The sequence below is a fragment of the Ranitomeya variabilis genome, chromosome 4, assembly GCF_051348905.1.
Source record: "Ranitomeya variabilis isolate aRanVar5 chromosome 4, aRanVar5.hap1, whole genome shotgun sequence".
Classification (NCBI taxonomy): domain Eukaryota; kingdom Metazoa; phylum Chordata; class Amphibia; order Anura; family Dendrobatidae; genus Ranitomeya; species Ranitomeya variabilis.
Window position 1 is genome coordinate 488,172,271 of NC_135235.1, and position 20,870 is coordinate 488,193,140.

The 20,870-nt window shown below is 39.7% G+C and overlaps 1 protein-coding gene and 1 long non-coding RNA gene across 6 annotated transcripts in view; one reads left to right on the forward strand and one right to left on the reverse strand.

Moving 5' to 3' along the window:
• TOX2 (TOX high mobility group box family member 2) overlaps nt 1–20,870 on the forward strand; it is a 131,350-nt gene that overhangs the window by 67,119 nt on the left and 43,361 nt on the right. For all 5 annotated transcript variants that reach the window (XM_077251934.1, XM_077251935.1, XM_077251938.1 and 2 more), the window contains one exon: nt 11,494–11,739. In XM_077251934.1, coding sequence (XP_077108049.1) covers nt 11,494–11,739 — 246 coding nt within the window. The remainder of the gene's footprint in view (nt 1–11,493; nt 11,740–20,870) is intronic.
• LOC143765355 (uncharacterized) overlaps nt 1–20,870 on the reverse strand; it is a 44,207-nt gene that overhangs the window by 1,877 nt on the left and 21,460 nt on the right. Inside the window, exon 3 of the long non-coding RNA XR_013213374.1 lies at nt 5,138–5,291. This is a non-coding gene — a long non-coding RNA (uncharacterized LOC143765355). The remainder of the gene's footprint in view (nt 1–5,137; nt 5,292–20,870) is intronic.

Genomic DNA, 20,870 nt, shown 5'->3' on the forward strand with positions numbered 1-20,870 from the left:
TAGTCTGCTATGAGTAGGCATACGTGTGCACTATAACGAAAGCCAGGTCCTGGTGTATATTCTATTGAATTTGTTGGACGGCTGATGGCAACATCCCTACCACTAAACTCCTGCCCCTTTTTTAAAGTGTTGGCTGCAGAGTGAAAAGAAAAAAAAGTTTCAAATTTTGGCTCAAAACTGATGGGTGCCAAAATTTGTTACCAGAATACTATCATAAGCTATTTATTAAAATGTTTTGCTTCCTAATATTTTTTGGCCTGCGGTTTGTTTTTTGTTTTTTTATTTTCAAAATGTGGCATGTCAGTCCTTGCGGTTTTTTTTACCCATTAAGGATGATGATCAATGAGATAGAAAAAACACTTAACAAACGCATTTAAAACGTGTATAGTGTATGCAGCATTTTTGTTTTTTTGCCAGTCACCCCTTCAAGTAAATGCAGATGAACTATGATACTTGACGCAGACATGGCACTGTTCCTAGAAAAAAGCCAAACCCTTGAATTCTAATCTTGTCAATCAGCATGTGTGTGTGTATATACTGTATATTTATTATCCAAGAAGTATTGTTTCTCCTTGCAGAGATTGACATGCTAAGCATGCCGAGATGAGGAGACTTAAAGCTGCAATGCTCCTCTGGGAAATATGCTAATTATGCAAATTGTGTCTTCAGAGAGGAAGAGAACTAGAACTAGTGCCACGCCTCTCACACAGCCAAACCAGATCTCCACTTTGCACTGTCGAGGGGCATTCCCCTGAAACACAGTGTCTTCAAATTCTGGTTTGGCGACTATCCTAAGTCATGTGGCAAGGCTCATTAAAGGGTCAACATTGTCTTGTAGGATTGCTACCTTCCTATAGGTGGCACTAGAGTTCTAGTTCTCTTCCTCTCTGAAGAGACAATTTGCATAATAAATATATATTTATTATTGAAGAACGAACGTGCTGGTGTTATCCCAGCATGCTCAGTTGCTATCCGTGTGACTTCGGTGTGCTCAAATAATATGTCCGAGTTCCCGCACCTGCATGTCTCACGGCTGTTCTACAGCCACAACACACACGCAGGGATTGTCTAACAAACAGGACATGCAGCCGTGGAGACTCGGACATATTTTTCAAGCACACCGAAGACACTCTGTTAGCACCCTAGCATGCTCTGATAACACCTTATCCCAGCACGTTCGCTCATCACTAATCATGACATATATGTACACATATACAGTATGTATATACATATATATGTAAATATAATGTATATATACATATATGTCTCTCTATATATATAATGGTCCTCATTCTACTTTGTTCTAAATTGCTCCATCCCACTCACAAGCTGGTGGTCTATATGAGGCAGTATATGAAATATTCAATCAGAGTGATGCATTTTCTGAATACTAGATGTGCCCCTCACAGGCCATTCCATTAGTGTATCCATTAGAACATGCTTCCAAGCTTGTCTGCTCTATTACATTCCAGCTCTCGGCTTAACCCCTTGCTGTACCAGGGAAGGCATTCACAAGCAGCAGGCACCTTACTTTGTATTACCCAATTTATTTTGTATGAAATTATGGACAATATGGTGTTTGCTAGTACTGGACAAATTAGTACAGTATTCTTTTCTGTAAATGCAACTAAATACAGTACATTCATTCTCACAATATATGCAACCCAATATACCCAAACATTGCACTTAATGATAAATTCTGCAGCTAACTACGACATTAACTATTGTTCTCTATCACATGGAAAATCATTGGGCAAATTAAATGTAAGCATTTATTTTAAAGAGCTGTAAACAGTCTGAGACTTTAAGAGCTTCTTGGGTATTTCATTATCATATAAGTAAATTTCAGGGCTCCTTAAACGGTATAATTTAAGGATGTCCTCCATAAATATATATATATATATATATATATATATATATATATATATATATATATATATATACACTCACCGGCCACTTTATTAGGTACACCATGCTAGTAACGGGTTGGACCCCCTTTTGCCTTCAGAACTGCCTCAATTCTTCGTGGCATAGATTCAACAAGGTGCTGGAAGCATTCCTCAGAGATTTTGGTCCATATTGACATGATGGCATCACACAGTTGCCGCAGATTTGTCGGCTGCACATCCCAAAGATGCTCCATACAAGGCAGGATGGATCCATGCTTTCATGTTGTTTACGCCAAATTCTGACCCTACCATCCGAATGTCGCAGCAGAAATCGAGACTCATCAGACCAAGCAACGTTTTTCCAATCTTCTACTGTCCAATTTCGATGAGCTTGTACAAATTGTAGCCTCAGTTTCCTGTTCTTAGCTGAAAGGAGTGGTACCCGGTGTGGTCTTCTGCTGCTGTAGCCCATCTGCCTCAAAGTTCGAAGCACTGTGCGTTCAGAGATGCTCTTAGGCCTACCTTGGTTGTAACGGGTGGCAATTTGAGTCACAGTTGCCTTTCTATCAGCTCGAACCAGTCTGCCCATTCTCCTCTGACCTCTGGCATCAACAAGGCATTTCCGCCCACAGAACTGCCGCTCACTGGATTTTTTTTCTTTTTCGGACCATTCTCTGTAAACCCTAGAGATGGTTGTGCGTGAAAATCCCAGTAGATCAGCAGTTTCTGAAATACTCAGACCAGCCCTTCTGGCACCAACAACCATGCCACGTTCAAAGGCACTCAAATCACCTTTCTTCCCCATACTGATGCTCGGTTTGAACTGCAGGAGATTGTCTTGACCATGTCTACATGCCTAAATGCACTGAGTTGCCGCCATGTGATTGGCTGATTAGAAATTAAGTGTTAACAAGAAGTTGGACAGGTGTACCTAATAAAGTGGCCGGTGAGTGTATATATATATATATATATATATTTTATTTTTTTTTTAATTGGAATAATAAAGCTCAGTGTCAAGCTTTTCTATTCATAGTTCAATGCCTGTATTCACTTGAAATGAAGATCTAGAGGATCTGAAGCGAAAAAGAAGCTAGAACCAATGGCATGAAGAAAAAAATAAAAGAACCTGGAAAAAGGCACCTAATCTTGACATATCTCACCTTGCAGTGTTAATCAGATTTTTGTATAAAAGGAACATCAGAGTGATCACAAGAAGCAATGGCCATGTTTTCCATGTGTACTTTACCATCTAATTTTGATTTTGGAAACCAGGCCGTTCTGTGTGTCCAATAGTTTAGTATGGTATAGATGCACCTGCCCACCCAACCGCACATCTTATCTACGGTACTGACAAGGATGTGTGCCATTGAGCTGGTGATTGCACAGCAGTGTCTGAATACCCGGTTTGTTGTGTAACCAGATTACTAAGCTCTTCTCAGTGTAATTACGCTGATTGATTATTGTACGGTCTGATTTTACTTCTATTTGAGTGTCTTGTATATTTCAAGAGTTTTTCCATCATTTTTATGCCATGAACAGGTGTGTGGCTGGGGTACATTTGCATGTTCCCGTAATGTGGACTATAAGTTACTCATCCAGCTGTTCAAATAGAGGTAGAACAATGTCACAATGGAGATCAACATGAGTTTAATGTCACAGACCTGTGACCAAACATGGACAACGCCAAGCATGGAGGTGTAATCATCATGTCATGTGTAGGTGTACATCTGTTAATGGATATACAAATATATTAAGCTATTGCTTTAATAGCAATTGCATCATATATTGTTATTTTCCAGAATACTTTCCTAATTTCAATCTTAGGCTGTTAGTAGATTGCTTTATTTGACCTGTTGACTGCTGAAGGATTAATAAGACACCAGTGGATTCATTGAATTTAATGTTAATAAGTCTAGCTCTTGTAAAGTATGGTGCCTCTTACTTCATCTTTATCTTCAAATATCTTTGGAGAGGAGCTTTGTTTTTCCAACCTGGTGAAATTATGACCTATTTTTCAGCCAGCATCCACCAGTAGAGGGAGCTAGCTTAATATAAATTTATACAGCTAGTACCACCCCTTGTGGTACAGGTAGTCACTTTCTAAGAGTGTAGAAAGCAGTTCAGTGTCAGAAAAGCAATGGAAGCAGTTCAGTGTATTTAAAGTAGTTGAAGCAGTTCAGTGTTGGGTAAGAAGCAAGCAGTTTAGTCCTACCAATAGCAATGATAACATATAACAGTTGTAGGTACTTCAGGCAACTTATTATGCTTGCAGGGATATTATTCTGTTCGTCTAGTTTTCCAAGTCATTATATTTTTTGATTATTAATGGTATAGTTTCCATCTAAGTATTTTTGACCATTCATACACACGAGATACTCATCAGAAAACAATTCACTCCAATGCATCAACTTTTGGACCCAATCAACTAAAAGCATCCAAAATGATGAACCATCCACATGGGAATGCAAAGTCCTTTACAGTCAATGAAATGACTTGGAAAATTAGATGAACAGAATAATATCCCTGCAAGCATAATAAGTTGCCTGAAGTACCTACAACTGTTATATGTTGTCATTGCTATCAATAGTACAATATAAGTGGTAGCGTTTCTCCTTATGGAGAGTGACATACCAGCTCTGGCTTGTCAAGGTAAGGAGGCTTATTCACCGTGCAATGCTCCTCTGGCAAATTGCCTCTTCAGAGAAAAAGCAGACTTAAACTCTATCGTATAGTGCCACCTGTTGGAAGTTTTGGCTTTTATCCTAAGTCATATTGCACGACTCGTTAAAGGGCTGATTGTGACTTGTAGGATCGCTACTTCCAACAGGTGGCGCTATAGAGTTTAAGTCCTCTTTTTCTCTGAAGAGGCAATTTGCATAGTACAATATAAGAAACTTTGTAATATATCTTTTCAGAGAAATCTGCTTCTTTGTCCATTTATGAGCTACCGCTTCCCCTTCCCCCATTTATTGAACACCTCTCTGAAACAAAACAGCTGAAATCCCTCTTGCCCCACACAAAAGAGACTTCCAGCACAGTGAGGTGTTGGATTATACCTACTATTCTACCAATGTACCATAGTTGTCATTGACATGGATCAAAAAATAGAGTGTGATTGTAGAAGTAGGGAAAAGCTTGTAGGACAGGTCTTGCTTCTAACATATGAGGGGGTACCCCCCAAAAATGAGAATTATTTTCTGTAGGCAACTGGGCTGGCAGTCCTGCCCTCTCCCGATAAGTACACTTACTAGACAATCTAAACTGTTCAGTTGGCCATGTAGCGTTCATGAGAAACCATTGCAGCGGGCCGAGTGATTGTTTTCTTAAGCCCCTCCTAATACACTCAGGGATTTTGGAATGGCAAATTGTAAGGAGCAATGAGCCAGCATCAAATTCTGTTTCCTGTTAAAGAAAATAGAGACAGAAACAGTATCATTGCTTCGAGAAACTTATGGGAAGGAAGCTTTAAACCAGGCAAGAATTTAGAAGTAGTTCAGAAGTGGCTAAACGTCTGTTAAAGATAAAACCTGTTCAAGTCGACCTTCAATGTCCAAAACAGACAAAATTGTTCAAAAAGTATGTGATGTCATCATGTTGGATCATTCCAAAACAATCGACAAATTGTAGACAATAGCTAGAATTTCCTGGAGTTCATACTAAAGAACCCTAAGTGAAGATTTAAACATGAGACGCATAGCGGCAAAATTTGTTCCACAACTGCTTTCCAATAACCAGAGGGAAAAAGTGTCAGAAATTGAAACAATAGGCGCAAACTTACCCTAATTTGTTGGCAGAAGTCATCACAAGGGATGAATCTTGGTATTACACCTATGATCCTGGAACAAAACACCAGTCCAGCCAGTGGAAGACAGCTTCATCGCCCAGACCAAAAAATGCACGGCAAGTGAAATCAATTTTGAAGTCCAAGGTGGTTTGTTTTTCCGAAATCAAAGGAGTCATTCACAATGAATTTGTCCCTCAAGGCACCACTTTGAACCAACATTACTATCTGCAAGTGCTGAAGCGATTGCGTGAAGCAGTGAGATAAACACCACCTGAATTGGGGGGACTAGCTGCTTCATCATGAAAATGCACCTGCCCACACAGCGTTGAAAATCAACCAGTTTTTGGTGAAAAACAGCATGACAATGGTTTATCATCCCCTTTACTTAGGCCTCTTTCACACTTCCGTCTGCTGGCGGGCGTCATAATGCGTTCTTGTGACATATCGACGGACGTCGTGCAAATATTGGAAAATATGTGTAACGCATCCAGTGTTTTGACGGATGCGTTACACACGTTGTTGCCTGAATTTCAATGGAGAAATATCCGGGAGAGAGAGAGAAGATTGAGAGAGAAACACACTTTTCCCCGGGTTGGAATATGTTTCCAGGCATGCTCAGAAGTAAAAACTGCATCCGTCACTGGATTCCTGCGTTTCACAGTGTGCGCAGGATCCAGTGTCCATAGGCTTCCATTCTGTGGAACGACGTATGCTGCAGGAGGCGTCGGGGAACGTTTTTCCACTGCAGACAAAAAACGTTTCATGGAACATTTTTTGGAAAAGATGGGTCATCAAATTCCGCAGGATCCAGTGCACAACGGACGAAACATGTGGCCATCCGTCGCGATACGTCGCTAATACAAGTCTATGAGAAAATGCAGGATCCTGTTTTCTCAAAAAACGACGTATCTCGACGGGACCACAAAGAAGTGTGAAAGAGGCCTTATCCGACCTAGCTCCCTGCGACTACTTCTTATTCCCAAGAATGAAGAAAAGCCTAAAGGGAATCGCTTTCAGACGTAGAAGAGGTTAAGAAAAAATAGCTGGATGCACTTAATGGCATTAGTTCAGAAGAATATAAAAAATGTTTAGAACAGTCCAAAAACTGTTGGGACAAGTGCATATCATCTAATGGACAGTATTTTGAAGGGCATTAATGTTTTCAAAATGTTATCTTGAATAAAAAAATTGAAATAAGTAATTCTCATTTTTGGATGGTAAATGCTGTATTAGGACAACACATAATTGTTAGATATTGGATACCTGACTAGATAACAGAATCAATGCCCTGAATGTAGGGGACTCGTTATGTCTTTAATACTCAGCACTAATGGCAGAAAAAACAAACAGAAACTATTATTTATACATATTGTTATTTGCACATAATATTAGTTATACATAATATACATAAGAAGAACCTATATTATGTAGGACATTGGTAGGTATTATGGGCTGGGTAAGGGAAGTGGAGGAGCATTTGAGACTGCTGTCAGGATGACTGATTTTATACACTGTGGCAGAACTATGTGCAGACATCTCTTTCACTTTTACACATTCAACTTAAAAATCTAATTTCTCCCAAACATCGATTCTTTTTACACCTAATAATGCAAGAAAGGAGACGGATCCTAGGTTTTTTTCTGGAGGTAATTATCTGCAAGAATGAATGTGCAGCTGTCACAATAGGCACATTATTAAGATCCCCATTCTATAGTAGTTTTGAGTTACTCTGACAGCACCAACATGGAGCTGATAACGCCTCGTTTGCATTTCTATTATGGACTATGAATGTGCAGAATATTCCCACAATACCTTGCAGCATTACTATGGTATTTTCTAATTTGTTCACTTCCCAAATATTGTATACAGTGTGTGAATGTATATATATATATATATATATATATATATATATATATATATATATATATATACATACACTGTATATACTGTATATACTGCTCAATACTGAGATAGCAACATCAAGAAAGTAAAGTCATGGAATTTGGGAGATCAGAGGATGGATAGAAAAGTTAATGATAGAAAAATGTAAACTAAATTTTCAAAACATTTTGATATGAGGGCCACGTGCAGAATTACACGCACTTACATGCCTTGGCTGCTATCAATGAGGTTATTAAGGGTTGTCTGAGGAATGTTCTGCAATGCTGAATGCACTTGGCATGAAAATCATCAAGATCCGCTGCTGGCAGCTCCCTTTGCATTTGCTGACCATGGAGGTCTCAGATGTGATCAATGGGACACAGGACCAGAGAAGCTGCAGGCCGTGGTAACACATTTAGGAGAATCAGGCTGCTTAATGTAGCATCAGCAACATGTGGCCTGGTGTTGCTGTGTTGAAAAACAGCTCCTGAGGGACTTTGGAGAAATGGCTGTAACACTGGTTCTGTGACCAAATCAGTATAATACCAAGTTGTTAGTGTACCTGGAATGAAGATTAGAGGCATCCGACTACTGTACATTATGAAACCCCACACCATAATTCCGGAGGCAGAAGTGGTGGGACTTCCCTTTGAAGGTTTCAGTTTGAAGGTGTCAACTTGGTCTCCAGACCATTCTTCAGGGATCATTGTATCCAAGACAAAAAGTCCTTCTAAAGTAGTGTTGCTGCCTTGCTCTGCATGATGATAGCCTTTGAGAGCAGTGGCATGATGTAAAAGTAACATACATAAACATCGGGCTCATAGCAAATGCCACCTGATGGTTTGTCTAGACACTATTTGAGGCTTTGTTTGTGACTTGCAGTACAGAATTGATTATTAATGGAACCAGTGGTACAGCAATTTCTCCAAAGTGTTCCAGGAGGGACTTGTCTCCCATCTAGCACATCTAAAATTATTAATTGGCAACTGCAAAAGGAGCTGCCGGCAGCAGATCTTGATGATATTCATGCCCAAGTGCATTAAGTGTGTCAAAACTTTCCTCAGACAAACATTAATAACCTTGTTGATAGAATCCCAAGTTGTATAAGCGCAGGTATTTCTGCACCTAGCACTCAATCTCAATACTGAATAAATCAAAATGTTTTAAAAAATGTTTTTCATTTTTTCATCATTTGCATATCATTAGCATCTATTCATCCTGTGATTTTCATAATCACACAATTTTTTCTTCATGTTGCAACTTCAATGTTAAGGAGTATATATATATATATATATATATGTATATATATATATATATATATATATATATATATATATATATATATATATATATATACACACAATGGGGAAAAAAGTATTTATTTAGCCACCAATTGTGCAAATTCTCCCACTTAAAAAGATGAGAGAGGCTCGTAATTGACATCATAGGTAGACCACAACTATGAGAGTCAAAATAGTGAAAACAAATCCTGAAAATCACCTTGTCTGATTTGGTAAGATTTATTTTGCATATTATGGTGGAAAATAAGTATTTGGTTACCTAAAACATGCAAGATTTCTGGTTCTCACAGACCTGTAACTTCTCCTTTAAGAGGCTCATCTGTCTTCCACTCATTACCTGTAGTAATGGCACCTGTTTGAACTTTTTATCAGTATTAAAGACACCTGTCCACAACCTAAAACAGTCACACTCCAAACTCCACTATGGTGAAGACCAAAGAGCTGTCGAAGGACACCAGAAACAAAATTGTAGCACTGCACCAGGATGGTAAGACTGAATCTGCAATAGGCAAGCAGCTTGGTGTGATGAAATCAACTGTGGGAGCAATAATAAGAAAATGGAAGACATAAAAAGACCATTGATAATCTCCCTCAATCTGGGGCTCCACGCAAGTTCTCACCCCGTGGAGTCAAAATGATCACAAGAACGGTAAGCAAAAATCCCAGAACCACACGGGGACCTAGTCAATGACCTGCATAAAGCTGGGACCACCAAAACAAAGGCTACCATCAGTAACACACTACGCTGCCAGGGACTCAGACCCTGCACTGCCAGACGTGTCCCCCTGCATAAGCCAGTACATGTTCGGGCCTGTCTGAAGTTTGCTAGACAGCAATTGGATTATCCAGACGAGTATTAGGAGAATGTCATAGGGCTGATGAAACAAAAGTAGAACTGTTTGGTAGAAACAAAACTCACCGTGTTTGAAGGAGACAGAATGCTGAGTTGCATCCAAAGAACACCATACCTACTGTGAAGCATGGGGTTGGCAGCATCATACTTTGGGGCTGTTTCTCTGCAAAGGGACCAGGACGACTGATCCATGTACATGAAAGAATGAATGGGGCCATGTATTGTGAGATTTTGTGTGCATTAAAGGTGAAACATGGATGGGTCTTTCAGCATGATAATGATCCCAAGCACATCGCCAGGGCAACAAAGGAGTGGCTTCGTAAGAAGCATATGAAGGTCCTGGAGTGGCCTAACCAGTCTCCAGATCTCAACCCCATAGAAAACCTTTGGAGGGAATTAAAAGTCTATGTTGCCCAGTGACAGGCCCAAAACATCACTGCTCTAGAGGAGATCTGCATGGATGAATGGGCCAACATACCACCAACAGTGTGTGCCAACCTTGTGAAGACTTACAGAAAACATTTGACCTCTGTCATTGCCAACAAAGGATATATAAAAAAATATTGAGATGAACTTTTGTTAATGACCAAATACTTATTTTCCACCATAATTTGCAAAATAAATCTTGCCAAATCAGGCAAGGTGATTTTATGGATTTGTTTTCTCATTTTGACAATCATAGTTGTGGTCTATCTATGATGTCAGTTGCAGGCCTCTCTCATCTTTTTAAGTGAGAGAACTTGCACAATTGGTGGCTGACTAATACCTTTTTCCCCTCTGTTTATATACTGTGTATATGTGTGCTTTTACTCATATATTCATACATACATGTACATTTTTTAAAGCGTTATTTTTCACCCATCCCAAGAATGGGCTCTAAAATGCCCTGCCAAGAGGAAAAGTGCTCGCATATGTTTCCGACCACTCCATTCATTCTATTTTCGATTACTGGGAAAGCCGAACACTATCTCCATGAGAGATGTCACTCAGATAGGAGGGCCATAACTATGTATAAATGATAACTTTAAGTACTAGGAATAAGTTTTAAATCTCCATTTCTTATCTTTTCAACAGTTAGCATGCTAAACTTCAGGGGCTTTGGCATCAAGAAGGACTTGTCCATCTCTGGTTCTGGATGTCCCACCACAATGCATTATTATAACCACTATATTATATGCCATGGAGCCAGGACTGTAGAGATACTTGGCATAGGAAATTAGCGTGTAGATGTATGTCTTTACATGTGTCTTCTTTCAAGCATTAGTTTTCTATACTGAGGATAATTGACTGCCTAAAAAATTTGCACAGATTGGCCTATAAATGATAAATTAGTTGGTAATACTATCTAGGGACCTATGATGTGAATACATTTTCAATTCTGTGATGTGAACTATGTAAGCATTATATCAATTAAGATTAATAAATAAAGTTAATGGTTGTTGACTTTAAAGGATATTCCCACCTATACCATTTTTAATATTGATGATGATTGGTTAGATATACCATAAATGTCTGATCAGTGCGGGTGTAATCAACTGGAACACATACATTTCACAGAATGTAGAGGTCAAACAGTGTATTAGTCCTTTTTGCTCCATCTTAACATTGTTCTTCTACTGACCAGATGCTGTATAGTTATTGCAACCCCATGTATTTCATTCTCAGAATCAGTAAAGGTCCCATCGACTAGACCACCAGATATTGGTGGCATAGTTATTTCACATATTTTCACAAAAGTAATTCCTAGTTTTATGTAGTATTAATAGAATAATTATTCAATTTCAGACTTATAATGGTCAAAATGAAAGCAATGAAGACTATGAGATCCCTCCCATCACTCCACCAAATTTACCGGATCATTCTCTCATGCACTTGGTTGACCATGAACCTGGATATCATTCACTGTGTCACAGCCTCCCTCCAAACAGCTTGATACCAGCCTACTCCTATCAAAACATGGACCTACCTGCAATCATGGTCTCCAGCATGCTAAGTCAAGATGGACATCTCCTTTCTTCTCAGCTGCCTACAGTAAGTCAACAACTCGTCATAATCTTTGTAGGATGGAGATTTCAGTTTGATGTTCTTTTCAACTGGCTATTTTTCCTGACATTGCAAGATAATTGATGTTCTCCACACGAGGCATTTCATTATAAAATAGTTCTTACACTGTAAAATGTTGTACATTTGTACAATTTGGATTTTGAATATGTCTCTAGTCTCAATATTTCAGATTTCTTGCTAAGTTTTGTTTAGTCAATCTGACAAATTAAAGAAGCCTTTATAATTTTGTCCTTCTGGAGGGTTAAACGTATGAAATCTATTTGATCCACCTACGGTAATTTCTGACAGTTTCAGCAAAAGAAATATGGCATTTGTTGATACTTGCCTACCAATCTGCCAATAACACTGTTCAAAAGAGTTGTTTTACTGTGTATGAACTTTATACTGGAACAATATAAATTCAGCATGCATCAGTGGAGTGGGAGCACACGGGCTCAACCGCCTTAATGATGATCATACATTTATTTTTCTACTAAGCAGGATCTAATGAAATCATACATGTGTTCTAATCCCACTGAGAGTAAGTCATTAAGCAATGGAGTCAACTGCATATTGCATATGTGCAGGGATTATACGATTGTATATATATGGGTTAACTATAATAAAAAGATAGTAAATAAGAAGATTAAGAATAAAAGCAAGACAGATGAACTTAAATGGCAATCATTCACTATGTGCCTCATGCACGTGTTAATTGAAAACTGGTACCAATCAGCACTATAAATATGGCCCAACCTTATATCTGTATGGTCCCATATAGTAACATACAGTGATGTAGTATGAGTGAGGGGGTACAGAAGAAGTTGGTCTGGGTACTAAATTGAAAAAAAAAGCAGCACAGGCGTAACTGTTGCCAAAGATCTTGTGCAGTGCATATGCCTCGGACCTCTGACCGATACCCCAGATTGCCGGATGAATGCCATTTTGAACTGTAGCATGGTAAACCTCATAATCATACAGTTGGATCCTGTAGTAGAGCAGGCATCCATAAGTTTCCTGCCCTATCTCTCTCTATCCTGTAGGCCGCCTCCTTCTGTAGGCCTATATCAATGTTCTGGGGCAATGATTTCACTGCATTGTGGTGCCTGTGCCAGGCAGCCAGATAAAGACTTTGACAGTCGGATTAGCTGAAAACAAACTTTATTTTTCCCAGGAATGATTACTATTGGAGGGGGCACTCGAAGCATCATTTATTTTTCCTTTTTTTGAAGGGCCATTATTTAATTAAAGTAGGCACTCAGAGGGCATTACTAGTGGGTTAGAGTGCACAATACATACCATGCCTCGGGAACTAGCTACTCACTTTACGACACTTATACCAAATTTTCTTCTTCAAAATGAGTCGTCTTCTTGTCAGCAGTACCCATACAGAGGTTGTTACATGAAACCATATACAGTGGGGCAAAAAAGTATTTAGTCATTCAGCAATAGTGCAAGTTCCACCACTTAAAAAGATGAGAGGCGTCTGTAATTTACATCATAGGTAGACCTCAACTATGGGAGACAAACTGAGAAAAAAAATTCCAGAAAATCACATTGTCCGTTTTTTTATCATTTTATTTGCATATTATGGTGGAAAATAAGTATTTGGTCAGAAACAAAATTTCATCTCAATACTTTGTAATATATCCTTTGTTGGCAATGACAGAGGTCAAACGTTTTCTGTAAGTCTTCACAAGGTTGCCACACACTGTTGTTGGTATGTTGGCCCATTCCTCCATGCAGATCTCCTCTAGAGCAGTGATGTTTTTGGCTTTTCGCTTGGCAACACGAACTTTCAACTCCCTCCAAAGGTTTTCTATAGGGTTGAGATCTGGAGACTGGCTAGGCCACTCCAGGACCTTGAAATGCTTCTTACGAAGCCACTCCTTCGTTGCCCTGGTGGTGTGCTTTGGATCATTGTCATGTTGAAAGACCCAGCCACATTTCATCTTCAATGCCCTTGCTGATGGAAGGAGGTTTGCACTCAAAATCTCACGATACATGGCCCCATTCATTCTTTTATGTACCCGGATCAGTCGTCCTGGCCCCTTTGCAGAGAAACAGCCCCAAAGCATGATGTTTCCACCACCATGCTTTACAGTAGGTATGGTGTTTGATGGATGCAACTCAGTATTCTTTTCCCTCCAAACACGACAAGTTGTGTTTCTACCAAACAGTTCCAGTTTGGTTTCATCAGACCATAGGACATTCTCCCAAAACTCCTCTGGATCATCCAAATGCTTCAGACGGGCCCGGACATGTACTGGCTTAAGCAGTGGGACACGTCTGGCACTGCAGGATCTGAGTCCATGGTGGCGTAGTGTGTTACTTATGGTAGGCCTTGTTACATTGGTCCCAGCTCTCTGCAGTTCATTCACTAGGTCCCCCCGCATGATTCTGGGATTTTTGCTCACCGTTCTTGTGATCATTCTGACCCCACGGGGTGGGATTTTGCGTGGAGCCCCAGATCGAGGGAGATTATCAGTGGTCTTGAATGTCTTCCATTTTCTAATTATTGCTCCCACTGTTGATTTCTTCACTCCAAGCTGGTTGGCTATTGCAGATTCAGTCTTCCCAGCCTGGTGCAGGGCTACAATTTTGTTTCTGGTGTCCTTTGACAGCTCTTTGGTCTTCACCATAGTGGAGTTTGGAGTCAGACTGTTTGAGGGTGTGCACAGGTGTCTTTTTATACTGATAACAAGTTTAAACAGGTGCCATTACTACAGGTAATGAGTGGAGGAAAGAGAAGACTCTTAAAGAAGAAGTTACAGGTCTGTGAGAGCCAGAAATCTTGATTGTTTGTTTCTGACCAAATACTTATTTTCCACCATAATATGCAAATAAAATGATAAAAAAACAGACAATGTGATTTTCTGGATTTTTTTTTCTCAGTTTGTCTCCCATAGTTGAGGTCTAACTATGATGTAAATTACAGACGCCTCTCATCTTTTTAAGTGGTGGAACTTGCACTATTGCTGACTGACTAAATACTTTTTTGCCCCACTGTACATAGACATAATTTTTAAGTTTCTTTTGACTTCTTTGGTGGAAAATTAGCCCTCATACAGTAATCGCATGGTGAAAAAAATAGGCCTCTTTGGACATTACAGGCCGAAGATGGATTTTTCTTACTTTAGCTTTGGCCTTGCAAAGCCACTTTGCTAGTGTTAGGATCCTGCCAAACAAGTCTGAACATCTCAGCAGCTTCTTGTGATTGGGAGATGGTGGAGACAGATCTTGTGGTTCCCTACAGACACACTAGCTTTTCCATTTTGAGCAATTGTAGCTTTAAACCAGTCCTGGTTAGTGGCAGATGCGCAAATTCTCCACTATAGACTACTACTTTTTAATAGACGAATCCATTAGCAATAAGCTAATTATTGTGTCCTTATCCCCATCTTAGGGGAGAAGATGCAAACATAGTTTCCAATTAAATCAATTGGTAAGATTTGGACAAGTCCTCTAAATCAAGTCATTTCCATTGTGTTCATACCTTAATATTTTTTTTTCCATAAAGGAAACCTACTAAGTTTAGTGCATTAAATCATTGTACAGAGAGTCAAAGAGTAAACCTCAGGTATTAGAATATCCTTACAAGGTTTTGATGTTTTGGCCTTTCTTAAGGTCATCACATCATAAATATTATAGTTTGACCATCCTGGATTTTTATCTTGTTTCATCCTTACTATTTATATAGTTATTCAATTGTATAAATTGTCTACCAATACTTAAGATCCCTCTAGACAAACCGAGAACATCTTCTCTGAGGGTTCTAAGTCAATTGAAAGACGTACTGCAAAAGGAGAAAAAAAAGGGGAAAAAATTAAAGAAGAGAATGTTTATTCTCCTAGCTGATTTTCACAAGCTGCAGTGTCCTCAATCTGAGAGTGTAATTGTCTTGGATGCATATGTATGAGTGTTCTCTGCTGATTGGTGATTGAAAGAGAGAATGGACCTAATGTCTGATGGGGCATGTTTGGCAAATCAAGCTTTGCAGGACAGATCGCATGTTATGAATTTGCATGATTCTCCCTAGCCTCTTTGCATCACAAGTTTCCATTTAGAAAATGCCTGTTTATTATTTTTCCCATTGCTTTAATTGAATTCAAAGGCCGGGTAGAAGATGAGAATATAAAAGCGATGTCTGCAGTACAGCAACAACTGTAACCCTGTGCTAATAATATCACTGGTGTATCCAGAGCTGGAATGTACATTTACACAAAAAGTCATTTTTAAATTTGTTACCATCTGCAATAATAGTTTTTTTTATAATCCCATTTCATGAAAGCATAACTATAGCTATAATTGACTAAAAGCTTTCTTAGAACATCCAATGAGCACGCTGAGAGCTGTACCTTGCTTTGTGCCATTTTATTTTTAATCTATGAATAGTGATTTTGTTTTAATTGTAATCAAAACTGTGAGAAATATATAGAAAACTCTACCACGTGCCTCAAAGGATCAGTCAGTTTTCCATTCCTCCTTCTCATAAAGCTATGTATGACTATTAAAGAAGCCCTCCCCCACTGCTCTGCCTAAAATTGGAGATTAGGCATGTGATGCTCCACCACTGTGCTAAGTCCAGTCTTCAGTGCCTGCCAACCAAAAGTGGAAGGTATCAAGAAGAAATTACATCAGTACACCCGTGTCCATATGCTTTGTTAAAGCACATGAATCCTACAGAAGAGAACCTACAGATTTCAATGACTCAAGCCACCATTGCATGTTCTTCAAGAGAACCTGACAGTTGATAGCTGTTGTTGAATATGTGGGTAGTATGTATCAGCCACTGTCTATATGAACTCAGCCAGGTTTGTTTGACTCTGAAAAAGCAGTGGCAAATCAGAGAAAAACATACATTAATAGCCACCATGGACCGAGTTGTCCTGAAGACTAGTCGGGCAGGCAGGTCCCTGGCAACTTCTCCCTGCCCGCTGCCCTGGATTGACAGGTCTCTGCCTATACGTGCAGAGTATAGGAGTGCCTGGATTGGGCAGCATGTATGAGCTGTCAGGTTCTTTAATAACTTTAATAAATATGTTGTTTGTTATGGTTCTCAATGGCAAGAGAACATAGCCCAGCATACATAGGAACTAGCTCTTGGAAGGATGGAAACTAAACTGACCATGAACTAAACCTGCCGCACAACTAACAGTAGCCGGGTAGCGTAGCCTGCGTTTTATCCCTAGACGCCCAGCGCCGGCCGGAGGACTAACTAATCCTGGCAGAGGAAAATATAGTCCTGGCTCACCTCTAGAGAAATTTCCCCGAAAGGCAGACAGAGGCCCCCACATATATTGGCGGTGATTTAAGATGAAAATGACAAACGTAGTATGAAAATAGGTTTAGCAAAATCGAGGTCCGCTTACTAGATAGCAGGAAGACAGAAAGGGTACTTTCATGGTCAGCTGAAAACCCTATCAATACACCATCCTGAAATTACTTTAAGACTCTAGTATTAACTCATAACATCAGAGTGGCAATTTCAGATCACAAGAGCTTTCCAGACACAGAAACGAAACTGCAGCTGTGAACTGGAACAAAATGCAAAAAACAAACAAGGACAAAAGTCCGACTTAGCTGGAAGTTGTCTGGTAGCAGGAACATGCACAGAAAGGCTTCTGATTACAATGTTGACCGGCATGGAAGTGACAGAGGAGCAAGGTTAAATAGCGACTCCCACATCCTGATGGGAACAGGTGAACAGAGGGGATGATGCACACAAGTTCAATTCCACCAGTGGCCACCGGGGGAGCCCAAAATCCAATTTCACAACAGTTGTTATTGCACTCTCCCATAAATCAATTGTTTGCTGGGAGTTTCAGAAGCCAGGCATGATTATCACTGCAGATCCCATATCCCAAAAAATATATAAATGCCACTCATCAATATCATTAACATGAGCTGGTTCTTGCTCATTGCGCATGGTAAACCCTCTATATCCCCTTATGTTTTGGCCCTTTATTCCACCATGGCAACAGCCTAAAATATAACACCAACGAAGCACCAACATGCTGAATAAGAAACCAATATTATTTTTCATAAAGAGCTTATCTGGCCCCAGTGATTTTGTAATATACCAACTGAGATGCCTCAATAACGGAATTTGTATGCTAATGATAATCATTTTCATGGTTTGACATTACAGCCAATTCCCCTCCCGTTACTACTGTATTTGACCCTATTTTCTGATTATGATCATTTACTCTCCCATTCTTGGGCAGAAATGGTATATGTGTAAATCAGCCTATAAAATACAGCCAGGGGAAAGTAATCAAAATGGGAGGGGGAATTAGGATTTATTAAACAGCTTCTTGGACTTGGAAATCATTTATTTTTGCCCGAGCCTTGGAAAACGGTCCATTTTTCTGTTTTATTGCCTGGTTTTACAAATGTAGCTTATGGCTGCTATAAATCAGAGTTAGCAGAGATGAGAACTGTTTCGTTTACCATCAAACCCCATCCAATAAAGATTAAAATGAATTCCCACATCCTCTCGGTTAATGTAAAGAAATGCACTTTGAAAGGGTTTTTCGGAGGCTGGTGCAATGTGCATTTGAAGTGTATTTTGAAATTATTCTTGTTTCTGCTCCCGACCATTTTTACCCTGGAGACAAATATTTGAACATGAATCAGTAAAGTGACATGAAAGAGAATTGTGAATTGCATTAGGCTCGATTCTGCGCATTTTAGAACCATATTAATGCAAGAGTCTTTACTGTAGGTAATGAGGGATTCTGTTTTATTTAGATGTGCTTTCACTGATGTAGACTTGAAAGTAAATGATCAGCCTCGGCGAAGGTGAAATCACATGATCTTCGGTGAATTGAGGTTAAAGAGGAGTCATTATGACAGTTAAAGCCTAACCATTCCTAAAATAAGTGGATTCTCCTAGGCTAGAATAGACATTTATCTCTTCATACATTTGCTGATTAAAGAGAAATGTACCTTTATAGCTAGGACTTTGACCAGGGTATATCAGTGATATCATACTTCACATTGAGTATGCTGTACAAATCCTGACACCAAAGTGATGACGAGACCTTAGGGGCAATTGATTATTTAGGTGTTAGGAGAAGAATGGCCAGAGGAACCACAGACCTCAATATTTTACTGCACAAATCCTGACACCATGATCAGAGTCCACAGTCATTGGTCAATTTGGGAACAAATTCAGACACCAAAGTGACAAATAGACCATAGGGGCTGCCTATACATTTTTGCATTAGGCTAATGCTGGAGGGTCCAGTAGGTCCACAAATCTTGGTAGTTTAGTATATTATTCAAAGTTTAAATATTCCCATAATAGCATTTTATTAACCAGGAATCAGTGTTTCAGGCTATAATTATTTTAGGGGTCCATAGCCTTCAGATACCCATATATTTCTTAGTCCATCAAGAGAAAATTAGAAGAAAACATCTAAACCTACAATGCACACCAATGTGTCTCCATGTTAGCAGACTACAAACAAACCTTGTTGTGTAGTGTTATCCTACAGGCATGCTACTTACATATGACACCTACTGCTTGATAGCTTACCATTGGCATGTTTAGCAAGAAATAAGTGGGCACCTGGAAATAATTATGGCTTTAGGATCAGACTACACAGATGTTGGCATAGGAGATATAGACAAGAAAGAAAAAGAACGCACATTGCTATTAATGTCCATATAATTCCGAGCACGGAAAGGAGTCTTTGCTAGTACGCAATAGAAATAGCATACGGGAGGAATCCAGCTTCACAGGATAAAACTGGCCTTTTTTAGTGCTGCGCAGTCGTCTCTCAGACAATGAAGCCGACATGATGAAATCATCCATGTTTTATTCCATCAAGCTGGATTCCTCCTTTATGCTATAGGAGATATCGACACAACACAACAGGAGATTTGCAAAGTTATTTTTCTTTTAGATTAATTAAGGAAAGAAGAAAAGTCACAAAGGTGTAAAAAGACTGTAAAGCGTAACCGTCATTGTAATTTTTATTTAATATATCAATCCTACATATGAAAATAAGCAACTTTGAAATTTATCTTATTACAGAAATCTGCTTCTGGACTTATCATTCACTTTCAAAATTCTCAGTTTACTGGTAAAATCTGTTTTCAGTGAAGACAGATTTTTTCCTAAAGGTACCTTCACACTAAGCGACGCTGCAGCGATATCGACAACAATGCCGATCGCTGCAGTGTCGCTGTTTGGTCGCTGGAGAGCTGTCACACAGACAGCTCTCCAGCGACCAACGATGCCGAGGTCCCCGGGTAACCAGGGTAAACATCGGGTTGCTAAGCGTAGGGCTGCGCTTAGTAACCCGATGTTTACCCTGGTTACCAGTGTTAAATGTAAAAAAACAAACACTACATACTTACATTCGCGTCCCCCGGCATCCGCTTCCTGCACTGTGTAAGCGCCGGCCCTAAAGCAGAGCGGTGACGTCACCGCTGTGCTTTGCTTTACGGCCGGCACTGACACACTCAGTGCAGGAAGCTCTGAGCAGCGGCGCGGACGCCGGGGGACGTGACAGACATCAGAAGGTGAGTATGTAGTGTTTTTTTTTTTTACTTTTACAATGGTTACCAGGGTAAATATCGGGTTACTAAGCGCGGCCCTGCGCTTAGTAACCCGATATTTACCCTGGTTACCATTGTAAAACATCGCTGGCATCGTTGCTTTTGCTGTCAAACACGACGATACACGCCGATCTGACGACCAAATAAAGTTCTGGACTTTCAGCAACGACCAGCGATATCACAGCGGGATCCAGATCGCTGCTGCGTGTCAAACACAACGAGATCGCTAACGAGGACGCTGCAACGTCACGGATCGCTATCGTTATCGCTGCAAAGTCGTTTAGTGTGAAGGTACCTTAACTGAAACATGAGATAACAGTTACTACTGATATGATTCTATGTAGAGCAGAGGTGTAAAACTGCATTCCTCAAGAGCCGCAAACAGGTCATGTTTTCAGGATTTCCTTGTATTGCACAGGTGATAATTTAATCACCTGCACAGAATGATTCCAGCACCTTGTGGAATGCTAAGGAAATCCTGAAAACATGACCTGTTGGCGGCCCTCGAGTTATGAGGTTTGACACCTCTGATGTAGAGGGAGGATAAG